The sequence below is a fragment of the Diceros bicornis genome, chromosome 12 (assembly GCF_020826845.1).
Source record: "Diceros bicornis minor isolate mBicDic1 chromosome 12, mDicBic1.mat.cur, whole genome shotgun sequence".
NCBI lineage: Eukaryota > Metazoa > Chordata > Mammalia > Perissodactyla > Rhinocerotidae > Diceros > Diceros bicornis.
In genome coordinates, this window is record NC_080751.1 from 75,281,001 (window position 1) to 75,308,998 (window position 27,998).

A 27,998-nucleotide genomic window follows, 5' to 3' on the forward strand; every position below is an offset into this window, starting at 1 on the left:
TCTGCACGCAGATTTTGTATGGGTTTAACGCCTGTGGGTTATGATCATAACCCCAGGATCTCCGGGTGTGAGCGGTAAGGTCCTGAATGCAATAGGTGATCCTAGTACACCGTGAATGGCTTATAGGAGATAAGACAGAGCCTCATGGGCTGCTGTGGGAAAGAGTGCTCCTCAGGGCAAGACACCTGAGGAGAACTCCTGCTCTGGTGCTCTCCCATCTTCCTTGACTAGAGGCAGCAAAAGAGGTCACCGGCTACTGCTCTGACCTTTCTGCTTCAGATTGCTTGTTGCTAGTCACATCTTTAGATTAAGAGCCAGAAGACTTGGGATGAAGTTCCGGTTCCAAAACTACGTAGTTGACTTTGGGCAAGTCATGGGAACTCCTCGAGCCTCAGGAGTTCATCTATTCATCTATTAAATAAAAGTAAGATCTGCTGGTTGACCTCTCAGGACTGGAGTGAGGAGCAGAGTAACAGAAATGAAGAAGCGAGCTGGGCTGCAGCGGGGAGGGGCCATTCAGCAGTGGTCTCAAACCTGAGTGTGCCTCACAGTCACCTGGTGGACGTGTAACTCAAAGTGCTGGGCTTCACCCCCACAGTTCTGAGTCTGCCGGTGTGCGGTGGGCCCAGAATCTCCATTCCTAACAAGTTCCCAGGTGATGCTTCTGTGGCTGGTCCAAGGACCACACTTTGAGAGCCATGGATGTAGGTTTAGCAGGTCTCAGTCCTGGCCATACCTCTTCCTGTCTATACGGCTGTGGACAGGGTATTTAATCACTTGAAATCTCAGCCTTCTCCTCTGTAAATAGGATAATGTTAGCACTGCATCATGAGGCTCGGTCATGGCTGTGTGTGTATAGTACTTAGCACGGTGCCTGGGATGTGATGCAGACTCCCTGAATGTGAGTTATGACTATGTAGAAAGTGATCAGTGGTGTCTGTACGCTGCAGGATGCTAATAAAAAAAAATGTGTTATTTCTGAAGCAAGAGATGGCTTCAGAGTTAACTATCCAAAACTGCACATTTGGGGAAATCCTAATGTGTTTTACAGAAATATGATATAGAGTGGTAGATATTTTTATTCAAGAAATACAGCTTGCAGGGAAATATAAATTGGAGTTATAAGCACATAGTTGGAATACATTATTTTACATGTGATCCTATGTTTCTATAATTAGACTATAGAAAATTACAATTTTCTAGGTCAGTGGTTTCTAAGATTTGGCCTCAGGACTCTGCACTTTTCAAAATTATTGAAGACCTCAGAGAATTTTTATTTATGTGGGTTATGTCTACTGCTATTTACCATGTAAAAATTAAAATGGAGGGGCTGGCCCAGTGGTGTAGTGGTTAAGTTCGGCATGCTCTGCTTCAGCAGCCTGGGTTCACGGGCTCTGAACCCCAGGAGCAGACCTACGCCACTCATCAAGCCATGCTGTGACGGCGACCCACATATAAAGTGGAGGAAGGTGAGCACAGATGTTAGCTCAGGGCCAACTTCCTCAGCAAAGAATAAAAAATAAAAAAAATGAAATGGAACATTTTTAAAAATTATCTTTTAAGTCATTAAAATGATAAACCCGTTTCAAGTTAATATAAATATTTTATTCAAAATAACTATATTTTCCCCCAAAAAAGTGAGAAGAGTAGCACTGTTTTACATTTTGCAAATTTCATTAACGTCTGGCTTAATGGAAGACTGAGTTTATCCTTCCCTTCTTTTCCTTTTATTTAGTGCTTTCTGCGTGTGTATGTAACTCAAGGAGTGCATTTTTTTAATTTTAGTTGTTTTTAGGTTTATAAGAAGGATGTCACATTTTCATTTGGGGACTTGTTTTAGTCACTTACTATTGTATTGCTAATATTCATCCATATTGTGTGTCAGTGAAGCTCACTTCCATCACTTTGAAGGCTGTAGAGTCATATATTGGTCACTATGCCACATTGTTCGTTCATCTTCCATTGACGGGCATCTTGATGATGTCCACATTTCTGCATGTAAGCACTGTCACTATGAACGTGCCATGCATTTCACTTACAGGGTACATGCACTGTCACTATGAATGTGCTGTTTGCTGAGCTCTCACGGTGTGCCTGCCCTATCACTGTGAGCGTGTCATGCGCCATGCTCACACGGTGTGCATGCACTGTCACTATGAATGTGCTGTGGGCTGGGCTTGCACAGTGTGCGTGCACTGTCACTATGAACGTGTCGTGTGCTGCACTCACATGGTGTGCGTGCACTGTCACTATGAATGTGCTGTGCGCTGAGCTTGCACGGTGTGCGTGCACTGTCACTATGAACGTATCGTGTGCTGCACTCACAGGGTGTGTGTGCACTGTCACTATGAACGTGCCCTGTGCTGTGCTCACACGGTGTGCATGCACTGTCACTATGAACATGCTGTGTGCCACACTCACAGGGTGTGCTGCACTGTCACTATGAATGTTGTGCGCTGAGCTCACACGGTGTGCGTGCACTGTCACTGTGAACGTGCTGTGCACCAAGCTCACACGGTGTGCATGCACTGTCACTATGAACGTGTCGTGTGCTGCGCTCACAGGGTGTGCGTGCACTGTCACTATGAACGTATCGTGTGCTGCACTCACAGGGTGTGTGTGCACTGTCACTATGAACGTGCCCTGTGCTGTGCTCACACGGTGTGCATGCACTGTCACTATGAACATGCTGTGTGCCACACTCACAGGGTGTGCTGCATTGTCACTATGAATGTTGTGCGCTGAGCTCACACGGTGTGCGTGCACTGTCACTGTGAACGTGCTGTGCACCAAGCTCACACGGTGTGCATGCACTGTCACTATGAACGTGTCGTGTGCTGCGCTCACAGGGTGTGTGTGCACTGTCACTATGAACGTGCCCTGTGCTGCGCTCACACGGTGTGCATGCACTGTCACTATGAACATGCTGTGTGCCACACTCACAGGGTGTGCTGCACTGTCACTATGAATGTTGTGCGCTGAGCTCATACGGTGTGCATGCACTGTCACTGTGAACGTGCTGTGTGCCAAGCTCACACGGTGTGCGTGCACTGTCACTATGAACGTGTTGAGTGCTGTGCTCACATGGTGCGTGCACTGTCACTATGAACGTGCTGTGCGCTGAGCTCACACGGTGTGTGTGCACTGTCACTGTGAATGTGTCCTGCGCCACACTCACTCGGTGTGCATGCACTGTCACTATGAACGTTGTGTGCTGAGCTCACGTGGTGTGCATGGGCTGTCACTATGAACGTGTTGTGTGCTGAGCTCACACGGTGCATGCATTGTCACTATGGATATGCTGTGTGTCACGCTCACATGGTGTGCATGCACTGTCACTATGAACGTGCTGTGCACCACGCTCGCAGGATGTGCTGCACTGTCACTATGAATGTTGTGCACTGAGCTCACATGGTGTGCATGGGCTGTGACTATGAACGTGTTGTGCACTGAGCTCACACGGCATGCGTGCACTGTCACTATGAACGTGCTGTGCGCTGTGCTCACACGGTGTGCACGCACTGTCACTATGAATGTTGCGCACTGAGCTGACACGGTATGCATGGGCTGTCACTATGAATGCGTTGTGCACTGCGCTCACACAGTGTGCATGGGCTGTTACTATGAACGTGTTGTGCGCCGAGCTCACACGGTGTGCATGCACTGTCACTATGAATGTTGTGCACTGAGCTCACATGGTGTGCATGCGCTGTCACTGTGAACATGTTGTGCTCTGAGCTCACACGGTGTGCGTGCACTGTCACTATGAACATGCTGTGCGCTGCACTCACACAGTGTGCATGTGCTGTCACTATGAATGTGCTGTGCACTGAGCTCACACGGTGTGCGTGCACTGTCACTGTGAACGTGTCCTGCACTGAGCTCACACGGTGTGCGTGCACTGTCACTATGAACGTGTCCTGTGCTGAGCTCACACAGTATGTGTGCACTACTATGAACGTGCTGTGTGCCACACTCACATGGTGTGCATGCACTGTCACTATGAATGTGCTGTGTGCTGAGCTCACACAGTGTGCATGGGCTGTCACTATGAACGTGTCGTGCACTGCGCTCACAGGGTGTGCATGCACTGTCACCACAAATGTGCTGTGCGCTGTGCTCACACGGTGTGCATGCACTGTCACTGTGAATGTGCTGTGCGCTGAGCTCACACGGTGTGCATGGGCTGTCATTATGAACGTGTCATGCGCTGTGCTCACAGGGTGTGCATGCACTGTCACCATGAATGTGCTGTGCGCTGTGCTCACAGGGTGTGCATGTACTGTCACTATGAATATGCTGTGTGCTGTACTCACACAGTGTGCATGTCCAAGAGTTTCTCTTGTGCATATACCTGCAAAAGATAATGCCTGTTTTCCTGTATCAACAGAACACTTCTGACACCAAATGTGTGGGTTTCCACACCAAGCAGTTCTGACACTATCTACCTGGATATAGCGTCAGACCCCACAGGTTAAGGACTCGGTCCCACAAGACTCCCCCCCACTTCAGACACCAGTCACATGTAGTGGGTGCCCAGGATACACACACTTCTGTCCAACTTGGCTACCAATCAGGGGTTCCCAGGACCCACCTCCTCAGGTTCAATAACTTGCTGTAACAGCTCACAGAACTCAGGGAAACACTTACATTTGCCAGTCTGTTGTAAAGGATCTAATAAAGGATACAATGAAAGCCAGTCGAAGAGGTACATAGGACAAGGTACGGGGAAGGAGGGAGAAACTTCCATGCCCTCTCCATGCACGCCACCCTCCCAGCACCTCCACGTGTTCACCAACCTGACAGCTCTCTGAACTCCACAATTTAGGTATTTTTACAGAGGCTTCATCATGTAGGCATGATTGATTATTAACTCAATCTCCAGCCCCTCTCCCCTCCCTTTCTGGTGACGAGCCCCCATCCTGAAGCTATCCAGAAGCCCAAGAGTTGCCTCCTTAGAACAAAAGAAGCTCCTATCACCCAGAAAATCCCTAGGGATTTAGGAGCTCTGTGTCAGGAACTGGGGGGAGAGACCAGATATATTTTTCTTATTATGTCACAACCTGGGAGTAGGATGGTGAGGTAATAAAGTATACAAGTGTTTATAACTTTAAGAGGTAATGCCAAGGACTTAAAAGGTCAAAAACAAAACTTTAAAATTCTTAGTCAAAAATACTGGTGAATAATTTTTTATGGGCAGTGGCTCTCAAAGTGTGGTCCCTGGACCAGCAGCATCAGCATCCGTTGTTGATTTGTTGAGCAGACACTTCCCAGAGAAAACCCCAGTGAGGAAAAGCATTTGATGGAAAGCCATTGTCATGGGTGATCAGGGAAATGTAAATGAAGATCACAAGGAGACACCCATTGTCACAGATGAAAAAGTCGGACAAAACAGTTATGGCTAGAATGGGGTGCTGTGGGCTCTCTTAGAATTTTCTTCCAAAACTAAAAATTGGTGCAACCACTCTGGAAAAGTTTGTCATATCCTCCTCAAGTCCCTTCTGATTACATCAAGCATCGAAACCTGTTAAAAACTCGTTCCTGATTGATCACTTCAGGAAGAGGGCTCTCTACCACGTTGTGATTCATGTCAGTAAAGAAAGATGACACCCCCTTTGCAATTCCTGGTAGGGAGATACCACCTAACACTGTGTCCCACTTACTCTCATTCACATTCTCTCTCACCTTCACACTCCTCTTCCCTATCACCCGGCTTATTTCTCTTAAACCCCTACCAACAAAGATCAATTACTTGTGTGTTTTATGTGTCTATTATTCCACTTCCCTCACTAGAACGGAAGCTCCGTGTTGTCTCACCAGTGTCTAGAACAGCACTGTTCAATAATTTGAGTCACAGAAGTAATTTAAACTTTTCCAGCAGTCACATTTAAAAAGTAAAAAAACCAAAACTAACTTTAAATATATTTATTTAACCCAATATATTCAAAATATCATCAGTTCAACATGTAATCAATATAAAAAGTCAATGAGCTTTTGGGGGCTGGCCCGGTGGCATAGTCGCCCACTCTGTTTCGGCGACCCGGGGTTCACAGGTTTGGATCCCAGGCGCTGACAGATGCACCGCTTGTCAAGCCATGCCATGACAGGCGTCCCATATAAAGTAGAGGAAGATGGGCATGGATGTTAGCCCAGGGCCAATATTCCTCAGCAAAAAGAGGAGGATTGGCAACAGATGTTAGCTCAGGGCTAATCTTCCTTATTAAAAAAAAAAATTAATGAGTTTTTACCTTCTTTTTATTTTTCATACCGAGTTTTCAAAATCGGAGCATATTTGACACTCATATCTCAGTTTGGATTAGTCCCATTTCACGTGCTCAACAGCCACGTGTGGCCAGGTCTAGATGAGTGGCTGGTATATTGTTGGCACTCAATGCATACCTATGGAATTCTTGGGCAGACCCTGAGAAATAAGCAGAGAAGGTGTATTATCCCTAATATACAGATTATAATGGATAATGACGATAGCTATTTCTATTAGACTATGTTATGTGTCAGGTAGTAGACTATGCTCTTTACATAACTTATTTCATCTAACATCTCATCTTAAAAGAAAAAAACTTTTTGTGGTGGGAATTTTCATTCCCATTTTTCAGCTGATGAATTAAGTCTCCAAGGGCTAAGGCCTTGACTGAAGTCACACATCCCCTAGTAGGTACCTTCTGGCTTCTGCTCAGTGCTCAGCAGCTTATCGAGAATGGGCCAGTTTTCACCCAGGATAGGAAAAGTCATATACACCTCGAGCCAGAGATTAAGATAGAAAAGATTTTCAGATGAGTAGTCAGTCAATGAAATGCCAGAAGAAACAGTTTTGGAACTCTAGAAAGCCACATGGATGATTTTCTGAATATATTCAGATAATGCCAACCTACAACCTTACAGAGACGATGAGTACCCTGTGATAAGGGACCACAGCCAGCCAAATACATGGAAAAGCAAGTCCTAAGTAGGCCTGACCCCAAGGTCAAGCTCAGACAGCACTTTTTCCCTGGGCCCAGCCTCTCTCCTCCCCAGGGGAGCACTGCAGTTGACAGCGGTGTCTATAACCTGAACTGTCAACATTTCATACCTGGCTGCTGTCTCAGTTCTGACAGTTTTGAATGGAAGACTTTTGCTTTTGGCCCACTACCTGACCTACTTCCACTTTAGCCTCCTACTCTGCCATCAGTTCTTCCAGGGGCCGTCTGTGTTCATAACTCAACCTGTGTGACCAGAAGGTGAGCCGGTGATGCTTCTGAAGAAAGCAAGTCTAGAAATAAACTTTCCAAGGCCTGGCCTGTGCTCATTCAGAAGCCATGGGGGCTCCAAAGGGCCTGGGTGAAGGAGGAATGAATGACTGTAAAGCGGGGCTGCAGTCATCCTGAGAGCAGTCACTGGGGCATCTCTAGGGTCATCAGATATCCACAGGAGAGGAGAGATGATGATCAGTCATTAATTGATTTTTAAGGAATTATTTTTTAAAGAAATTGTCTTTAAGTGCAATAAAGATAGGAATGAGGAAAGGAGCTACAGCCTTCCTCAACCAGGAAGGTTGAAATTTTTTAAATTGATGTTCATTGAGCTCACAGGCAAGAATACACCTTCTTCCAAGAATATCCGACTCCCTTCTCTCTGCTGAATTCTCTCTTCTCCTCGGAAACCCTGTTCAGGCTCTATGGTGGTGGCCCTCCCGACCTCCGGGCGCGGCGCTCCCGCTCTCCCGTGTCGGGCACACACTTCAACAGCTCGTTTTGCCTCGTCCTCTGTTTGTTCACACGCCCGTCTCGGGGATTCCCGGGGGCGCAGACTGTCCCACTCAACTTTGTGCCCCCGGGCCGGGGGCTTGGGCAGCACGCAGCAGGCGCTCAGTCAAGTTTTGTTGAACTGAACACCTGAAGAAAGTTAAAGAAACATAGTTGTAAATTAATTTGAAAAGCAAGGCTTGTCAATGGAGAGAACTTGAAAAAAGAAGTTGATTTGCTTACAGAGCAAAAAGTCAAATACCAGGCAGAATTCTAAGAAATTGCCTGGTCAGCTAGACTTGCTCCCTGGGTCCCGGCGCCGGACACGCGCGGGCTGCAGACGCGCGCGGGCGGAGCGGAGGAGGGCAGCGCCCGGAGGCCGGCGCGCGCTCGGTTCTGCTCTCCCTCCGCTCGTCCATTTCTGAATCCCGGTGTCCCTCGGGCCACGACAACGACAACAAGCAAACGAGCCCCCCCCGGGGGCTGGCCAGCCCCGACTGCGCCCTGCGCCCACCCCGGGGCGCTCCAGACCGCGGCCGGCCCCAGGTCTGCCCCGGGTGCCCAGCGCTGCCCCGGGCGCGGGGCGGCCCCGGAACTGCGGCGGGGCGGCCGCGACCCCACCAACCCCACCCGCGTCCTCGGCCGCCTGGAGCCCGGGGGAGTCGGGGCACTCGCCCGGGGCCCAAGGGGCGCCTGCCCCGCCCCCACCCCCGGCCCTCCCTAGACCCCGCCCCTGCCCCCACGCGCCCGCCGCCGTGCCTCGGCCCCGCCCCCGCTAGGCCCCGCCCCTCCCCCGCCCCGCCCCGCCCCGCCGCCGGGGCCCCGCTCCCTCAGCACGTCCAGGAAATGGAGGAGCCTGAGGAGCGCGCGGTTCCAGGCCCCGCCCCCCAGGCCCCGCCCGGGACCGCGTCATCTCCCCAGGACTCGCGTCATCTCCGCGCGGCCGCCGCCGCCAGGTGTTCTGTGCTATGTTGGCGCCGGGCCGGGAGCGGAGATGCCCGCCGCGGGCCGGGAGTGAGCGATGACCAGGCTCCTGAGCGTGGCGCACAGAGTCGCTTTGGCCGTGGTGCGCTGCAGTGGCCGCGGCTGCGGGGGCCTCAGCATGTTCTATGCCGTGCGGAGGGGCCGCAAGGCCGGGGTCTTCCTGACCTGGTGAGGGAGCCGCGCCTCCCGCGGAGGGGCCTCCACGCGGGGAGGCGGCTGTCGCCCTGGGTGCGCGGCCCGCGGCCTGGGCGGGGGAGCCCCGGGCGCCCCGCCTTGTCGGCCGACGTCCGCCCGCGTACCGGCCCGAGGCCTGGACGCCGTTTCGTCTTTGTTGGGAATGTCAGAGGCTCCAGTTTGGGGGTGGCCGGGGGCCTCTATGTAATCGTTCCTTCTTGTTGCAATGAAGGAATTTCCAAGAGGTTACACGTAGTGGAGCTCAGGTAATATCTAGCCAGTCTTCCCTGTGCTTTCAAGGAGAGAAATTCTTGTAAATTAATATTTGTGTTCCTGTAGCTCTCCTTTGAGATAAGTGGGATTATTCTCGTTTTCAGGTGTGGTTACGAGGTCAGGAAGTTCACGGGCTAGTCAGTGACAGATGTAGGACCTGAACCCAGGTGTTCTGACCCGCTGACCAGGACCGTTCCCGCAAACGGTATCGGGGTTTACCGTCAGTGTAGGTGTGTGCGCGCTTGTGCCTCCCTGTGCAGCCCTGCTGCTGGGGAGGAAGCTGACCTCTGCTGTGATGAAATGGTTAGTGGGATGTTTTTCAAAGACCCAACAATTCTGGTATGCTTAGAGTTTGAGGAAAACCTTATGGTGCTGGGGTCCTGACGAGCTGGCACGGAGCTTGACACAGGTGAAGGGTTGACGTGCAAGATAAATCTAAATAGTGAGGCATAACCCTTTTCCTCCATGGAACTGACAGCGCCAACCTTTTTCACACTATTCTCAACCTAAGAAAAGAGTGTTAAAAGGGGATAAGTAAAAGGGAGGGAGGAAGAAAGTAACATTGCGCTCTCTTCCAGGAATGAGTGTAGAGCGCAGGTGGACCGGTTTCCTGCTGCCAGATTTAAGAAGTTTGCCACAGAAGAGGAGGCCTGGGCCTTCGTCAGGAACTCTGCAAGCCCCAATGGTTCGGAAGGTAGTCGCCGAGTCGCATCACTGTGACACTTTAACCTATTTAAAGCCTTTCGTATCCCAGATCTCACTTGATTTCTATAGCTATTCTCTAGGCAGAGAGAGAAGATATAATTCTTCCCATTTTACAGATTAGGAAACAGGCTGAAAGCAGTTTAGCTTAGTGGTTTCTGTCAGGAACAATATTAGAGATAAGCCAGGACTGAGATCTCCTGTTCCATTCAGTCTCCTCACTATACTTAATTCCATGTTTTAAAAAATACTTGTTCTTTGTATTGGATTGCATAGGCTACAGTTTTTTTTTGTTTTTATCATTTTTTTTTTATTGATGTTTTAATGGTTTCTAACATTGTGAAATTTTGGGTTGTACATTTTTGTTTGTCCATCACCCCATATATGACTCCCTTCACCCCTTGTGCCCACCCCCAACCCCCCACCCCCACTGCCCCTGGTAACCACAGTTCAGTTTTCTCTGCCCATGTGTTGGTTTATATTCCACATATGAGTGAGATCATACAGTGTTTGTCTTTCTCTTTCTGGCTTATTTCACTTAACATAATACGCTCCAGGCCCATCCATGTTGTTGCAAATGGGACGATTTTGTCTTTTTTTATGGCTGAGTAGTATTCCATTGTATCTATATACCACATTTTCTTAATCCAATCGTCAATCGAGGGACACTTAGGTTGCTTCCACTTCTTGGCTATGGTGAATAATGCTGCAATGAACATAGGGGTGCATAAGCCTCTTTGGATTGTTGATTTCAGGTGCGTTGGATAGATTCCCAGTAGTGGGATGGCTGGATCATAGGGCATCTCTATTTTTAATTCTTTGAGGAATCTCCATACCGTTTTCCATAGAGGCTGCACCAATTTGCATTCCCACCAGCTGTGTATGAGGGTTCCTGTTTCTCCACATCCTCTCCAACATTTGTTGTTTTTTGTCTTGGTGATTATAGCCATTCTAACGGGCGTGAGGTGGTATCTTAGTGTTGTTTTGATTTGCATTTCCCTGATGATTAGTGATGTTGAGCATCTTTTCATGTGCCTATTGGCCATCTGTATATCTTCCTTGGAGAAGTGTCTGTTCATTTCCTCTGCCCATTTTTTGATCGGGTTGTTTGTTTTTTTGTTGTTCAATTGTGTGAGTTCTTTATATATTATGGAGATCAACCCCTTGTCAGATGTATGTTTTGCAAATATTCTCTCCCAGCTGGTTGGTTGTTTGTTCATCTTGATTCTGGTTTCATTTGTCTTATAAAAGCTCTTTAGTCTGATAAAGTCCCACTTGTTTATTTTTTCTTTAGTTTCCCTAGTCTGGGTAGGCATGTCATCCGAAAAGATTCCTTTAAAACCAATGTCAAATAGTGTGTTGCCTATATTTTCTTCTATGAGTTTTATAGTTTCAGGTCTCACCTTCAGGTCTTTGATCCATTTTGAGTTAATTTTTGTGAATGGCGATAGCACATGGTCCACTTTCATTCTTTTGCATGTGGCTGTCCAGTTTTCCCAACACCATTTATTGAAGAGACTTTCCTTTCTCCATTGCATGTTCTTAGCACCTTTGTCGAAAATTAGCTGTCCGTATATGTGTGGTTTTATTTCTGGGCTTTCAATTCTGTTCCATTGATCTGTGTGTCTGTTTTTGTACCAGTACCATGCTGTTTTGATTACTATTGCTTTGTAGTATGTTTTGAAGTCAGGAATTGTGATGCCTCCTGCTTTGTTCTTTTTCTTTAGGATTTCTTTAGCTATTCGGGGTCTTTTGTTGCCCCATATAAATTTTAGTATTCTTTTTTCTATTTCTGTGAAGAATGTCATTGGGATTCTGATTGGGATTGCATTGAATCTGTAGATTGCTTTAGGTAATATAGACATTTTAACTATGTTTATTCTTCCAATCCACGTGCATGGGATATCTTTCCATTTCTTTATGTCATCGTGGATTTCCCTCAATAATGTCTTGTAGTTCTCATTGTATAGGTCCTTCACCTCCTTGGTAAGATTTATTCCTAGGTATTTTATTCTTTTTGATGCAATTGTAAATGGTATTATCTTTTTGAGCTCTCTTTCTGTTAGTTCATTATTAGCATATAGAAATGCAACTGATTTTTGTAGATTGATTTTGTACCCTGCAACTTTGCTGTAGTTGTTGATTGTTTCTAACAGTTTTCCAACAGATTCTTTAGGGTTTTCTATATATACAATCATGTCATCTGCAAATAGTGAGAGTTTCACTTCTTCGTTACCTATTTGGATTCCTTTTATTCCTTTTTCTTGCCTAATTGCTCTGGCCAAAACCTCCAGTACTATGTTGAACAGGAGTGGTGAGAGTGGGCAGCCCTGCCTCGTTCCTGTTCTCAGAGGAATGGCTTTCAGTCTTTCCCCGTTGAGTATGATGTTAGCTGTGGGTTTGTCATATATGGCCTTTATTATGTTGAGGTACTTTCCTTCTATTCCCATTTTATTGAGAGTTTTTATCATAAATGGATGTTGTATCTTGTCAAATGCCTTCTCTGCGTCTATTGAGACGATCATGTGGTTTTTATTCTTTGTTTTGTTGATGTGATGTATCACGTTGATTGATTTGCGGATGTTGAACCATCCCTGCGTCTCTGGTATAAATCCCACTTGATCATGGTGTATGATCTTTTTAATATATTGTTGTATTCGGTTTGCCAATATTTTGTTGAGGATTTTTGCATCAATGTTCATCAGCGATATTGGCCTGTAATTTTCTTTCTTTGTATTGTCTTTGTCTGGTTTTGGTATCAGGGTGATGTTGGCCTCATAGAATGATTCAGGAAGTGTTCCATCTTCCTCTATTTTTTGGAATAGTTTGAGGAGGATGGGTATTAAATCTTCTTTGAATGTTTGGTAAAATTCACTGGAGAAGCCATCTGGTCCTGGACTTTTATTTTTTGGGAGGTTTTTGATTACTATTTCAATCTCTTTACTTGTGATTGGTCTATTCAGATTCTCCATTTCTTCTTGGCTCAATTTTGGGAGGTTGTATAAGTCTAAGAATTTATCCATTTCTTCTAGGTTGTCCAATTTGTTGGCATATAATTTCTCATAGTATTCTCTTATAATCCTCTGTATTTCCATGGTATCCGTTGTAATTTCTCCTCTTTCATTTCTAATTTTATTTACTTGAGCCTTTTCTCTTTTTTTTCTTAGTTAGCCTGGCTAAGGGTTTGTCTATTTTGTTTATCTTCTCGAAGAACCAACTCTTTGTTTCGTTAATCCTTTCTACTGTTTTTTTGGTCTCAATATCATTTATTTCTGCTCTGATTTTTATTATTTCTCTCCTTCTGCTGGCTTTGGGCTTTGTTTGTTCTTCTTTTTCTAGTTCTGTTAGGTGTAATTTAAGGTTGCCTATTAGGGCTTTTTCTTGTTTGTTAAGGTGGGCTTGTATCGCTATGAGTTTCCCTCTCAGGACCGCTTTTGCTGCGTCCCATATGGTTTGATATGGCATGTTATCATTTTCGTTTGTTTCCAGATAGTTTTTGATTTCTCCTTTAATTTCATCAATGATCCATTGGTTGTTCAGTAGCATGTTGTTTAATCTCCACATTTTTGTCACTTTCCCAGTTTTTTTTTCCTGGTTCATTTCCAGTTTCATAGCCTTATGGTCTGAAAAGATGCTTGTTATGATTTCAATCTTCTTAAATTTATTGAGGCTTGCTTTGTTTCCCAACATATGGTCTATCCTAGAGAATGTTCCATGCGCGCTTGAGAAGAATGTGTAGTCAGCTGTTTTTGGGTGGAGTGCTCTGTATATGTCTACTAGGTCCATCTCGTCCAGTTTTTCATTTAAGTCTAATATTTCTTTATTAACTTTTTGTCTGGATGATCTATCCATTGCTGTAAGTGGGGTGTTAAGATCCCCTACTATTATTGTGTTGTTGTTGATTTCTCCTTTTAGGTTTGTTAATAGTTGTTTTATGTACATTGGTGCTCCTATGTTGGGTGCATATATATTTATAAGTGATATGTCTTCTTGATGGAGTGTCCCTTTTATCATTATATATTTCCCTTCTTTGTCTTTCTTAACCTGTTTTATCTTGAAGTCTACTTTGTCTGATATGAGTATGGCAACACCTGCTTTCTTTTGTTTGCCATTAGCTTGGAGTATTGTCTTCCATCCTTTCACTCTGAGCCTGTGCTTGTCTTTAGTGCTAAGATGTGTTTCCTGAAGGCAGCATATTGTTGGGTCTTGCTTTTTAATCCATCCTGCCACTCTGTATCTTTTGATTGGAGAGTTCAATCCATTTACATTTAGGGTAATTATTGAAATATGAGGGCTGAATGTTGCTGTTTTGTCACTTATTTTCTGGTTCTTTTGCATTTCCTTTGTTTCTTGTCCCATTTGTTTTGGACTGCCAATTCAGTTTGGTTGTTCTGTCTTATGATTCTTCTAGTTTTCTCTTTGTTTATCATATGTGGTTTTAATTTGATTATTTGTTTAGTGGTTACCTTGAGGTTTGGGCAAAAAATCTTCTGTATGAGATAGTCCATTATCTGATAGCCTCCTATTTCCTTATACTAAGTCAATTCAGTCACTTTCCTCTTCCCCTTTTAAGTTGCTCTTGTTATACCTTATTCTATCTTGTGTTGTGGCTGTGTGTTTACAGTGATGAGGTTAAATTTATTTTTGGCGAATTTCTTCCTTTGATCTTTGAGTTTAGTATTTAAGTGGTTGCTAACCTATTCCGGTAAAGATCTACTATTTCTCTGATTTTGTCTACCTACTTTTCTCCTTACTCCAAGCTTTGTGTTCCCTTTCTCTTCTTGTTTTCAGGCCTGAGGGCCTTCTTGAGTATTTTTTGTAGTGGGGGTCTCGTGGCCATGAACTCCCTTAGCTTTTGTTTATCTGGGAGTGTTACTATTTCTCCATCATATTTGAAGGATATTTTTGCTGGATAGAGTATTCTTGGCTGAAAGTTTTTGTCTTTTAGTATTTTGAATATATCATTCCAGTCTCTTCTAGCCTGAAAAGTTTCTGTTGAGAAATCCGCTGAGAGCCTGATGGGAGTTCCTTTGTACGTTATTTTTTGTTTTTGTCTAGCTGCCCTTAATATTGTTTCTTTGTCGTTGACCCTGGCTAGCCTTACCACTAGGTGTCGTGGTGAAGGCCTTTGTCTGTTAATATATATAGGCGTCCTGTTGGCTTCGCTTACTGGTATTTCCTGCTCCTTCCCCAGATTTGGGAAATTTTCAGCTATTATTTCCTTGAATAGGCTCTCTGTTCCTCTTTCCCTCTCCTCTCCCTCAGGAATACCTATAATTCTTATGTTACATTTTCTAATAGAGTCCGATATTTCTCGGAGTCTTTCTTCATTTCTTTTTAGTCTTAGTTCTCTCTCTTCTTCCATCTGGAGTATATCTGTATTCCTATCCTCTAAAGTACTAATTCTTTCCTCCATGTTGTCAGCTCTGTTCTTTAAAGATTCCAGATTCTCCTTTATCTCCTCCATTGTGTTCTTCATCTCCATCAGCACTGATAGGTTTTTCTTTATGATTTCAATCTCTTTTGTGAAGAAACTCCTAATCTCATTTAATTGTTTGTCTGTGTTGTCTCGTATTTCGTTGAGTGTTTTTATGATAGCTATTTTGAAATCTCTGTCATTTAGTTTATGGATTTCTGTGTCTTCGGGGTTGATTTCTGGGTGCTTGTCATTTTGTTTCTGGTCTGGTGATTTCATATATTTTTGCATTGTGGTTCCTGTGTTGGTTTTGATTTTCCTCATCCTGGAAGTCTCTGGTTGCAATTTCCACCTGCCGCCACTGTCTGGTGGTAAAGGGCTGTGTAGTCTAAGCCCCCTGCGCTCTGCCCCAGTTTTTCTGCTGCGATCCGCAGTTTTGTTTTGTTTTGTTTTGTTTTTTTCCCCGCTGCGATCCACGGGTCCAGTCCAGTTTATTCAGGTCTGCCTCGGATCGCTAGATCTGGTCGAGCTGCAGACTCCGGGTTGCGGGGAGGGGGGAGCTCTCTCTTTTGCCCTCTGGGTCCCTGACGTGGGAGGCTTCTCGTTTGCCCCTCTTTATCCGCTCTCTGGGGTGCTCAGATGTTGATGGTAGCCCTGTGGCTCCTCTGAGCCCTCTGTGCGGGAGTTTCCCACTGGCTGAGAGAGCCCGAAGAGCTACAGTTTCCCGCCGAGGGCCGCCCCTCCCCCCTCTCTGGGAGCCGCGCGGACCGGATCGCTGATCTGATGGGGAGGGAGCGGAGTTCTCCTTACCTCTCCCCACTTCCTCCGGGGGCCCAGCACGTTCCGCTCTCAAATGTGCGGCAGTGTGGATCCCTCCACTCTAGCTTTTCACTGTCTGGGATTCCGTTGCTGGTCTGTGGCTGTTGCTTTTGTTGTATCTTGTGGGGGAAGAATTCACGGGAAAGCTCACTCCGCCATGATGCTGACGTCACTCTCCATAGGCTACAGTTTTAAAGTGAAGAATGTATGCATCTGTGTGGTGTTTCCTTTTTATTTAGGACAGAGTCACGCAATCAGAATGTCTTTCAGTTTCACGTGTTACAGAAAGTATGGTTCTTTGAAGTGTAAGGACTGATGTAAGGGACATCAGGTATGCAGGACTTAGGGTGACTCTGCTTTAGAGCACAAGATTTAAAAAATATCTCTTAACCTATCTTGGAGAAGCGATTTTTCATTAACTTTACTCACAAACTTTTTTATTACCGTGGGTGAAGACAGAGCGGAGGGTAGTTTGAATCAGCTTCTCTTAAACAGCCTCTCTAGAGCCCACTGCAATGCTCGGGTGTTGGACAGCTGCTCCTTTGGGATGTGTTAACAATTCTGGACAAAGCAGAACTCGGGGTGAGGCAGATCACGCTCAGGGTCTACCCTGGAGGACTGGTTTCTGAAGCAGAGGGAACCTCCTTCGTTGTGCGTCTGCTTCACCCTGCATCTCCCCAGCAGCTTTCCAAGGAGGTTCTGATGTGACATTTTCTGCCCAGATGGAGAAGTCAGTTGGGGCAGAGACAAGTTTGGAAGTATGTCTCTCATCTTGGTTGGGTTCTTAATACTTTCTTGTCACGGGATTTTGTTTTAACCAACTAGTAATTTATTCATATCTCAATTCTTCCAATATAGTATGTTTCTGTTTATTAAGTACTCTAACTCTTAAGACAAGCTAGTTCCTTATATCCATGAATCTACCTTTCTTAACAGTTACAGAGACCTTCTAGTCAGTGACTTATGTATGTAAATTGGGATTTAACATCTTTAATGTTCAGGAACCAAACCAAAAAAAAGCAAAAGTGTTAGCCCTTTTCCCAGTTTTTCTTTTAATATTACATTTATCCTTATTTTAGGATTACTGAGCTATTTGTTAGTTCCTGTGGTTTATATAAGCTGATTTAGGGTTAATTTACTCAAAGAAAAACCACAATTTTGTGAAGTAAAAATCACATGACAACCGTGGTCCTCTTTTCCTTGAAAGTCTTACCTGTTCTTTGAAAACTTTGAGTCCAATTTAACTTTTTCTGTTATAGTCAGTCAAACTAATATTTTTATCAATATTAAAATACTATACAATTACACTTTGACCTGTACCTGTGTGTTTGAGTTTACTTCTCTAGAGTGCTTAGAGGAGTATTTTCATGGAAAATATAAGGTAACACAAATATACTAGAGTGGAAATATCAAACATTGCTCTCTGTCTGATATTGACTTCACTTAAGTTTTGCCTCGATCACCCTAGCGTTCTGAGGGTGTGCTTGAGAAGCTGTGCCAGGCGGGAGATTCTGGCTTGTACCTGTCTAGTGGGTGCTCAGTACATGTTAGAGCCCATTTCTTTTTTCTTTTTATAATTTTTTTTTTGGTGAGGAAGATCAGCCCTGAGCTAACGTCTGTCACCAATCCCCCTCTTTTTTTTGCTGAGGAAGACTGGCCCTGAGCTAACATCTGTGCCCATCTGCCTCTACTTTATATGGGACGCTGCCACAGCATGGCTTGACAAGCAGCGCGTCAGTGCGCCCAGGATCCTAACCTGCGAACCGCGGGCCGCCGCAGCGGAGATCGTGCACTTAACTGCTTGTGCCACCGGGCTGGCCCATAGAGCCCATTTCCACATCCCTGGTTTAGGGGTTTGGAGCTCAAAGTGAACTCTGTGGTGTTGAGTTCAGGTGGTTATTTTAGAGATCCAATTAGCTACTCCTTCTGTGCCCCACCCCCACTCCCTAAAATGATAATGTTGCAAAAGCTGCTTCAGATCACGTGGTCCAATGCCTCATGTTACAGAAACCTGGAGGGGTTAAGTCAGTTGACTGAGTTCTGGCTTCATAAAAGATAGAGCTCAAATTGAAACTCAGGGATTTTGAATCCTGGTCTAATGCAGCTTCTGCCTCAGCTGCCATGAGAATATAGAAGAGTGGGTGAGATACTGCTGCTCCCAGATAACCCGAGAGGACGTGAGAATCCCTGGGGAGTTAACCTTGAGTCCACCTGGCCGGGCTGCTGAAGGAAGGCTGTGCGACAGCACTGTCCTTGAAGGATCCAGTCCCTTACACCTTTTGGTTTGTTTCCCTTTCTTAACATGTCCCGTTATCTGTTTGTTTAAGTTCTACTTACCCATGCCCCCTTAGCTTTCCTAGAGGGTCTCAACTTGGAGTATAATTGGAGTATGGGGGTGGGGCCGGGCAGGGTGTTGAACCACAGTTACCACTGATCTTATGTACGACAAGTTGGTCCTTGTATTTTCTGGGGAAAGAGCCCCTCAGATTTTAAAACTGTTTATGATCCCTAAAGGGTTTAGGACCCTTGGTACGGTCTCCATCGAAACCAGATTTCTTTTTTAACAGAAGCTTTGCTCTGTTTTCACACTGCCTTTATCGAACTTATCATGGAAAATGTAGAATAGCTTCACAGGACATCAAAGTCTGAGATGGTTTGGACTGCCTTGATTCATTCCCTCTTTTTAGGGCCACATATAGAGGGTATTTAAGTCTGATTTAACTTAATGAATTTGATTCTTAATCATTTCACGTTGTATTCTTTGTTTCTGACTTATGAGTAGTCTCTGTCTTTCAGGGCAGAAAAACGAACATGTACAAGAATCACAAGTGAAAGCCAGCAAGCGACTCCGTGAGCCCTTGGAGGGAGACGATGGTGAAAACGCAGAGCCATGTGCAAAGCATGTGAAACAGAGCACAGACTCCATACCATCAGTCAGCAAAGACACGTTTTCTTATATGGGTAAATCTTTCTTGGATTTTTTTATTCTTAGTATAATAATCATGAAAATATATCTGTGTGCAAAAACTTTTAGCAGTTTCTTAATGGGGGAAATTTGAGCTGATGTTTAACGTCCTCATTGTTATCTGAAAATGTTATTTAAAAATCTCGAAGGTCGCTGTTTTATAATTGATCAAATGGTGCAGAATTATTAACATTTTAGACGTCCATAGGAAAACCATTACATAGGCTACAAGTGAAAACCACTACTCTTTTGAAATACCAGTATTTCCTATGCACACAGGGTTTTTCAGGTCACTAAGTTAGACAAAATGCAAATAAGAAAGGCCCTAGGCAGAGATCCTTTTATAATTGATTGACACCAGCAACTTAACCTTTTATATTCAATCTTTGCAAAACATAAATGATCCTACTTCGTCCTGAGAAGCAAGATAGCCATGAACTTTTTTTCCACCTTTAACTCCAGCAATCAATTGTTTATATTTAATGACTTATGAATATGTTTCTTTTTTGTCTTTTACATGTATGGACATAAAATGGGAAAAAGTAGCTTTTTTATAATATAAATCAGTGTATTTGTAGGTTCCAAATTTTCCTCCAAGAAGCCATTTTATAATTTAATTTAAAGGAAAGCAATAGAAAATGTTTTGTCAAGCTGTATGAAGACTATATAAATCAATTTCGCAGTTGTGTAAAAAATAAAATATCCTTGATTTGGTTATTTACCATTAGTAATTGAAGCAAATACTTTTGGATTGGGAGACGAGCCATTTCCAATGTACTGACAGGTGCTTGAAGCACAGTGGCACTAACAGGGTCCCTGACATACACGAGGTACTCACGGTTGAAACAGAATTCAGTGACTAGGAAGGCAGTCTTGTTGATGGGTCCAGTCCAGTTGAACTGAGGAGGCTTGCCCAACACCCGAGCCCTCACAGACTGCCCCCGCTTCTGCTGGGACGTGCTGTTCCTTCCTTTCACAGCTTGCTGCCTTCCCTTTGCCTCTGCCGAGTCCAGTCTGCTGTTCTTTGCTCCCACGCCCCTGCTCTTTAACGCCTGCAGCCTGACTTTTCCCACTGCCCTGCTGGAGCGTGCTGCTGGTCATCACTGGCCTGAGAGTGGCCTCACACTAGTCCTTTTCTACCTTGTTCTGTACAGCATTGGTACGTTGGTCATATCCTCTCTCTCGATGGAAAGAAGCAAAGATGGGGGGCCACAGTTTACTAGTGGCAAATATACTAAGAAAAAAAATTGGACCAACATTTGTCAGAAGACTTGACCTGCTGGCAGGCAGGTCCCCATCGTGCCAAGGCACTGCTTGTCTGGAATGACAGTTCTGGGGAGTGAATGTGACCCCTGCCCCCCGTGAGGAGAGGGACAGTGGCATTGTTCTCTGACCCCTGTAGTGGGGATGTGAGCAGCAATTCTCACTGCAGCGGGTTCTAGGTTTACAGAGTGATTGCCTTCGCCTTGGGACCAAAACATGAGTGGATTCCAGACAAAAAGTGTCAAGTGCCCCTGTATAAGGAATTGATAATGTTTTCCTAGGTGGAAAACTTCTACAGCATCATAAAGTTCTCTCTCAGTTTAAAATGCTAATTCAACCTTAGTAAAATTTTTAGGTGAATTTCAGTTTTTAGTAACATTGGTCTAGTAGCTCTCACTGTTTCCCTCTTACAGGAGAATTTGTTGTCGTCTACACTGACGGCTGCTGCTCCAGTAATGGGCGGAGGAGGGCACGAGCAGGAATCGGTGTTTACTGGGGGCCAGGCCATCCTTTGTAAGTAAATTTAAACAGTTGACTGTTTTAAGCTTCAAATTTTACTGAGTAATATTCTAAAACTTGTGAAAGAATGAGGCAGGATCTGTTTATTGTTTGATTATTTGATCAACAGCCTTGGCAGGGGATGGCAAAAGAGCAAGCTTTGATGCATGTTGACACTGACGGCTTTGTTCTTCAGAACGTAGACTACCTTAGCATTGCTTTCCTAGCCCTAACCCTTGACGAGTCTCTGTGTCTCACTGATAAGATTTTGTACCAAAATGACCTGACTGCCCCCCTAGAAGAGTCACACATCTCCCTGGGAGGTCGTTTGGCAAGGATGCACCGGGGTAGGTCATCAGGTTTGGAACCCACAGTATCACCACAACTCTTCTGAAGATGCGTGAGCAAAGTCAAGGTGGTGTGGCGAGTGGTCATTCAAGTGCACCTGGCCCTGAATGTGAAAGGACTTGAGGAGTACTGACAGCCTTCACGTTCAGCGTACAAGAGGGATTTGACCCGTATGAGGCGGCCACACACCAGTTCTGAGTATTGTTCTCCAGCGTTTACACGTGCTCACAGCGGTGTTAGGCATGTTTAATATAAACTACTCAGTAAGAATTCCACTTTGCATTTCTCCTGAGCTTATAGTCAATAAAGTTCTGTCACTTGGCTGTCTCATTTTAGCTTCAGACCCTGTGAGAGATGGTGAACTTGTGCGACACCTGAGTGTCCAAAGGTTGGGTGCTTTCCCAAGACCACATGCTGATGTAGTTCAAGTCCAGAAGTTAAACTTCCCTTTTGAATTCTGGTCCAGTGTTCCTTCTACAGTACCATACATGGTGCTTTTCAGTAGAATGCTAGTATTGTTGGCTTGATTTTTAAAGGCTGTGTTTTTTGTTTTGTTTTGTTTTGAGGTCATAATAGTTTATAACATTGTGAAATTTTTGTGAAATTTCAGTTGTACGTTATTATGTGTCAGTTTCCATATATATGTGCTGCTTTACCCCTTATGCCCACCCCCCAGCCCCCTTCCCCTCTGGTAACCACTAATCTATTCTCTTTGTCCGTGTGTTTATCTTCCACATATGAGTGAAATCATGTGGTGTTTGTCTTTCTCTGTCTGGCTTATTTCGCTTAACATACCCTCAAGGTCCATCTACGTTGTTGTAAATGAGACGATTTGGTCTTTTTTTATGGCTGAGTAGTATTCCACTGCATATATATATAACACATGTTCTTTATCCATTCATCAGTCAGTGGGCGCTTGGGTTGCTTCAACATCTTGGCTATTGTGAATAATGCTGCAGTGAAGATAGGGGTGCATAAATCTCTTTGAATTGTTGATTTAAGTTCTTTGGATAAATACCCAGTAGTGGAATAGCTGGGTCATATGGTATTTCAATTTTTAATTTTTTGAGAAATCTCCATACTGTTTTCCATAGCAGCTGCACCAGTTTGTATTCCCACCAGCAGTGTATGAGGGTTCCCTTTTCTCCACATCCTTTCCAACGTTTGTTGTTTTTTGTCTTGGTGATTATGCTAAAGGCTGTGTTTTTATATGATGCTTTCATATTTCAAATAAAAATGTATACAAGTCTGTTATCCATTAAGAGGCTTGAGGAATCACTTTGAGAATTAGCTGTGTGATTTTATTTTCTTTTTTTCTGTTTTGAAACCAGAAATGTAGGCATTAGGCTTCCCGGACGACAAACAAACCAAAGAGCAGAAATTCATGTAAGTTATCAGATACATTTTTCCACTGAAAATGTAAGTTTATCATTCTTTAGCATTGACTGTGAACATATAACTTTTTACTATCTATGTATATAAGATATTAAAAGTCCTGTAGAAACTTAGTTGGGGTTAGTCACAATTCTGAAGGATAGGAATTTTCTAGAAAAGTCCTGAAACTTATTTTATATAGCTATCTAAACAGGGAATTGTATGTGTAGCATTATTTCACTTAGAGTATATAATTGTTATAGTTAGCACAGACTAAGAAGGAGTGTTTGCGTTTGGAGGTGAGTTTGGTTATCAGTAACGTTGCGGGTTGAACCTCTGCTGTGCGTGACGCTGGCTTGTTTCCTCAAGGCAGCCTGCAAAGCCATCGAGCAGGCGAAGGCTCGGAGCATCAGTAAGCTGGTTCTGTACACGGACAGCATGTTTACTATCAATGGTGAGCTTTCCCCATCTGCCTCCAGTGAGCGTGCCGGGAAGTAGATGTTTCCTTCCCCCGTAGGGCCTCTTGTGTCAGCGCAGGAACCAGGTGGTGAGTGGGGATACCAGTCGCTTGGTCAGGTGTAAAGAAATAGTGAGGGCTTGGGAGCCCACTTCTGCTGCTCCACCATTTGCCACAAAGACATCTCTTTGCCAGGCACTGAAGATGCAACGGTAAGGTAGATGTGTCCCTGCTCTCGTGGCACTTTGAGTCTAAACATGTAAGTAACTTACGATGGCATGCTGATAGCTTCTTTGGGAAATACCCTGTATAGGAGCACAGGGAGGGCTGAAGAGGTTAGGGAAGGCTTCCTGGAGGAGGTGACATCATCTTGGGCTGAGAGCTATAGGTCGAGTTAGAGTAAGGGGACAAGAAACGGAGTGTTTAAGGTCTGTGCCAAAGGCCAGGATGCTACTCAGAATACAAGGCGGGGTGATTATAAGAGGGACATCTGGGGAGGAAAAGAGACTAGAACATTCAAGATTAACGGATCTGTTGAGTGTGGGTTTCTTCTAGGTATCACAAACTGGGTTCAGGGTTGGAAGAAAAATGGATGGAGAACGAGCACAGGGAAAGAGGTGATCAACAAAGAGGACTTTATGGAGCTGGAGAGACTTACCCAGGGCATGGACATCCAGTGGGTGAGTGTGCTCTTAAATGGTCCTGTCTTATGGCCAAGTGAAGTAAATTAACCCGAGAGAGCAGTGGTTTCTCTAAGTGATTTAATGGCTTAGGTTAAAGTAATAATTTCCATGAAACTAATACCATGTGTGTATTAGAACACATTTGATTCTTTTGATCATCACATAAGTAATACTGCTTTATTTTATTTTATTTATTTTTGAACTTAGGAAAAATTATATTTATTTTCCCTAACCTCCTAACTGAAATTTAATATTCCTTCAGTTATGAACATTGACAACAAACCACAGTAGTATCAGCAGAACTTGACTTTGTCACCAATAGAAATCACAAATATTTTCATATTACATTAAAATTGCTACAGATATCTTAAAATATCATTTATAGTAATCACTACTTTGAAATTATGGGAGTTATTAGACCCACATTGTTAAATAACATAATTTTGGAATTTTTTATGTTTTGATAACTATGTTTCAATGTAACTGGTTTCTTTTATAAACCTATGTATTTAATGCATTAAAAAATATTCTGGCCAATACCACTTAATGGGGAAATAACAGTCTCTCAAACAAATAGTGGTGGGAGGATGGGACAGTCACATGCCCGAGAATGAAGTTGGACCCTTACTTTATACTATATACAAAAATTAATTCAAAATGGATCAAGGATCTAAATTTGAGTCAAAATGACAAAACTCTTAGAAGAAAACATAAGGGAAAATCTTCATGATCTTGGATTTCACAATAGTTTCTTAAATATGACACCAAAATCACAGGCAACAAAAGAAAAAATAGATAAATTGGATTTCATTGAAATTAAAAACTGTTGTACACCAAAGGACGCTATCAAATAGAGTGAACGACAGCCTACAGCATGGGAGAAAATATTTGCAAATCATGTATCTGATAAGGGTTTAATATCTGAAATAGATGAAGAACTACAATTCAACAACAAAAGACAAACAACCTAATTTTAAAAACAGCAAAGGAAATAAATAGAGATTTCTCCAAAGAAGATATACAGATGACTGATAATCACATGAAAAGATGCTCATATTTGGTTAGTAGGGAAATGCAAAAAAAACCCCCAAAACACCCACAACGAGATACCACTTCATACCTCCTATGACGGCTATAATAAAAAAGGAAAATAACAAATGTTGGAGAGGATATGGAAAAAATGGAACACTTGTACATTGCTAGTGTGAATGTACAATGGTGTAGCTGCTGTGAAAAAGTTTGGCAGGTCCTCAAAAAAGTTAAACATAGAATTACCGTATGATCCAACAATTCCACTCCTAGGTATACACCTAAAAGAATTGAAAACAGGGACTCAAAAAGTTACTCCTACGCCAAATAGTCATAGCAGCATTATTCACAATAGCCAAAAAGTAGAAACAACCCAAGTGTCCATCAACAGATGAATGGATAAACAAAATATGATGTATACATACAATGGAATATCATCAGCCATAAAATGAAGTACTGATCCATGCTACAACACGGATAAACCTTGAAAACATTATGCTAAGTGAAATAAGCCAGACGTGAAAGACAAATAGTGTCTGATTCCACTTAAATGAAATATCTGGAGTAGACAATCCATAGAGACAGAAAGTAGAAGAGAGGTTACCAGGGGCTAGGGGAGGGGAAAATGGGAAGTTATGGCTTAATGGGTACAGAGTTTCTGTTTGCAGTAATGAAAAAGTTTTGAAAACAGATGGTGGTGATGGTTGCACAATATTGTGAATGTCATTAATGCTGCTGATTTGTACACTTAAAAGTGGTTAAAATGGCCAATTTTATGTTATGTATATTTTGCCATAATAAAAAAAGTAAAAAATATTCTGAAAAGAGGTTCATAAGCTTTACCAGACTGCAAAAAGGTTCATAGCACAAAAATAGGTTTAGAGCCCCTGAACGGAAGGACCTACATAGTCACAGTGAGTATGAGAGGTGGTGGATTCTACGTTGATGACGAGATGTATTATGTAGGCACTGCTGGATAAGAGATTGGAAGGATCTCATTTTGCTACCGTTAATTAGTCCACCATAATTGCTGTCTTTGTTGCTGTTAGGAGACTGATAATGATGGTTAATCAAGCTAGGTATTTATTAAATATCCCTAGATGCTGTGGGCAACATCCAAGGTCTTTATATCCAAGAAGTTTACAGTCAAGAAGGTGTTAAAAAACAAATCACAAAAAAACAGCCCAAGAGAAATTACATAGTAAACTAAGGGTTCTAGTGACAGGAATTCAGAAGAGGAAGACAGAAGTAGGCACCAAGGGAGTCAAGTAGGGTTTTGGTGCTGCCAGCTTGGCAGCAGCTGGATGACTGCACAAACGCGCCAGCACTGGACGTGGTATCTGAAGGTGGTGAGGTTGATGTCCACGTTTCCGGAGGAAATGGTCTTCCTTCTGTGTTCCTGTGCCACCCAGGCCTCCACTTGCCTCCAGTAATACTGCTTTAAAAAGAGGGTACCATTGTATACAGAACGCACTGCTCTGGCAATGCGATTGAGGGACGTTCTGTATTCTTTACGTTGTCCTCGCCCGGGCACACCTCATCACTGTTAAAGTGACTTGTAACAGTCAACCTATCGGTTTCTTTGGAAGCAGCCATAATGTTAAATAAAACTAATTTATAGTGTATTTTGTTACAGATAAAGTTGTGTGACAAGAACTTAGTAACATGTCTTTTTCCCAAAATGGAGGTTTCTTTCATATAATTGATCATTTTTATTAAAATCATTTTTTCAAACAGTACAGAGCAAGTTAAATTGCAAACGTTTTCTTAACCCTCCTTTGCTCTCCTGCCCCAGGACCACTGATAGCAGCTGGGTAGCTGGCGTTTATAATTTGCCTTTCGGCAATGTGAATGTAGACAGTGGTTAAATCAAATCAATACACCCCTTCTTTTTAACAGTGTTTAAAGAGAATAAAATGTGCATATCATACATATCCATCCATCCGTACAAACATGTGCTTTGCCTAGAAAGCTTGCCAAGTCCCATCATTAAGTGGGAAGAAAGCATTACAAATAGTAAAATCCAATTTGTGGAAAACCAAACTGGAATTTTTGTCAGTGTATCCATTGCATAAGTGCATTAGCAATATACAGTGTACTGTTTAGAACTGTGTTGAGGAAGAGGGGCACGAAGGAGAGCTTTCTCCTACTCAGCCTACTCTGAATAGTCGATATTTTTTACAGTGAGGATGTAGTCGTGTTGTTTGTGTAAAAAATTAGTAAAAATAACAGGAAAAATTTATTTGACAGATGCATGTTCCTGGTCATTCGGGATTTATAGGCAACGAAGAAGCTGACAGATTAGCGAGAGAAGGAGCTAAGCAATCTGAAGACTGAACGAAGTAATTTTAATTCTTGGGAAAACTTGAGCTGGTGACTGTTTTCTTACCTTTACTTACTGGTGTGAAAAATGAAACTACAGGAGGACCATCGCAGTAGATGGGGAAACAAACTGTGAAACTAAATCAGAAAGGCTTGGTGGCATTCTGTGATACTATGTGATAAAAAGTAGTTAAATGTATAATAAATTGAGCATCCTTTGAGATTTGAGAGTTATTTGAGATTTCAGCGTTCTGCTTTATTGGGCTTGATACCATTCTCATTAGTTTTATTGCAGTCTGGACAAAAATCTAGGGACTTTGATTTAATAAGGATGAATGAGACATTGGTTAAAAAATACAGACTGAGGGGCTCGCCCCGTGGCCTAGTGGTTAAGTTTGGCGCACTCCACTTCAGTGGCCCAGGTTTGGTTCCCGGGTGCAGACCTAAGCCACGTCAGCAGCCATGCCGTGGCGGTGACCCACATGCAAAATAGAGGAAGATGGGCCCAGATGATAGCTCCGGCTGAATCTTCCTCAAGCAAATAAAGGGAGATTGCAACAGATGTTAGCTCAGGGCCAGTCTTCCTCAGCACAAAAAAAAAAAGAAAAAGGGACGTCTAGAAGTGTTCTGAAAGAGTTCATTTACCTTCCAGTTGGGAGGATTGAGTCTCAGGATTTTCGGGTCACCATGTGCCTGTGTGCCGGTTACTCCCTTGCCGGGTGCAGCCCATGTGGGCCCACAGCTTGGCAGAGAATGTGGGCTGGGTCTTACCTGGCTGGGCACCCATGTACAGGGCAAGCCTGCACACAGGTAGCCCTGGCTACTCGATCATTATATAGGAACAATTACAACTATTAAAGACCTAGATGTGTAAATAAATCTTTTAAAATTTTCTTTGAGTGTTTTTGCTAAAGCACTATGCAAGTTAAAAAAAAGTTTGACGTTATCATTT

At 43.6% G+C, this 27,998-nt stretch overlaps 1 protein-coding gene across 5 annotated transcripts; it reads left to right on the forward strand.

The window, feature by feature from the left end:
• The first annotated feature begins 8,678 nt into the window (after positions 1–8,678).
• RNASEH1 (ribonuclease H1) lies at positions 8,679–27,405 on the forward strand. Of its 5 annotated transcripts, none has more exons than XM_058551863.1 (9): positions 8,679–8,891; positions 9,749–9,864; positions 18,904–19,068; positions 20,052–20,231; positions 20,749–20,848; positions 22,513–22,567; positions 22,929–23,009; positions 23,208–23,271; positions 23,568–23,643. In XM_058551863.1, the coding sequence occupies exons 1-8, from the start codon at positions 8,761–8,763 to the stop codon at positions 23,226–23,228; spliced, it is 849 nt and encodes a 282-aa protein (XP_058407846.1). In that variant the 5' UTR covers positions 8,679–8,760; the 3' UTR covers positions 23,229–23,271; positions 23,568–23,643. The 5 variants fall into 5 exon arrangements, 4 of the variants coding, with proteins under 4 accessions (XP_058407846.1, XP_058407845.1, XP_058407842.1 ...); XM_058551862.1 differs by having other exon boundaries at positions 8,680–8,891; positions 22,925–23,009; XR_009221735.1 differs by lacking the exon at positions 23,208–23,271 and adding an exon at positions 26,975–27,062 and having other exon boundaries at positions 8,683–8,891; positions 23,568–23,692.
• Positions 27,406–27,998: the final 593 nt, after the last annotated feature.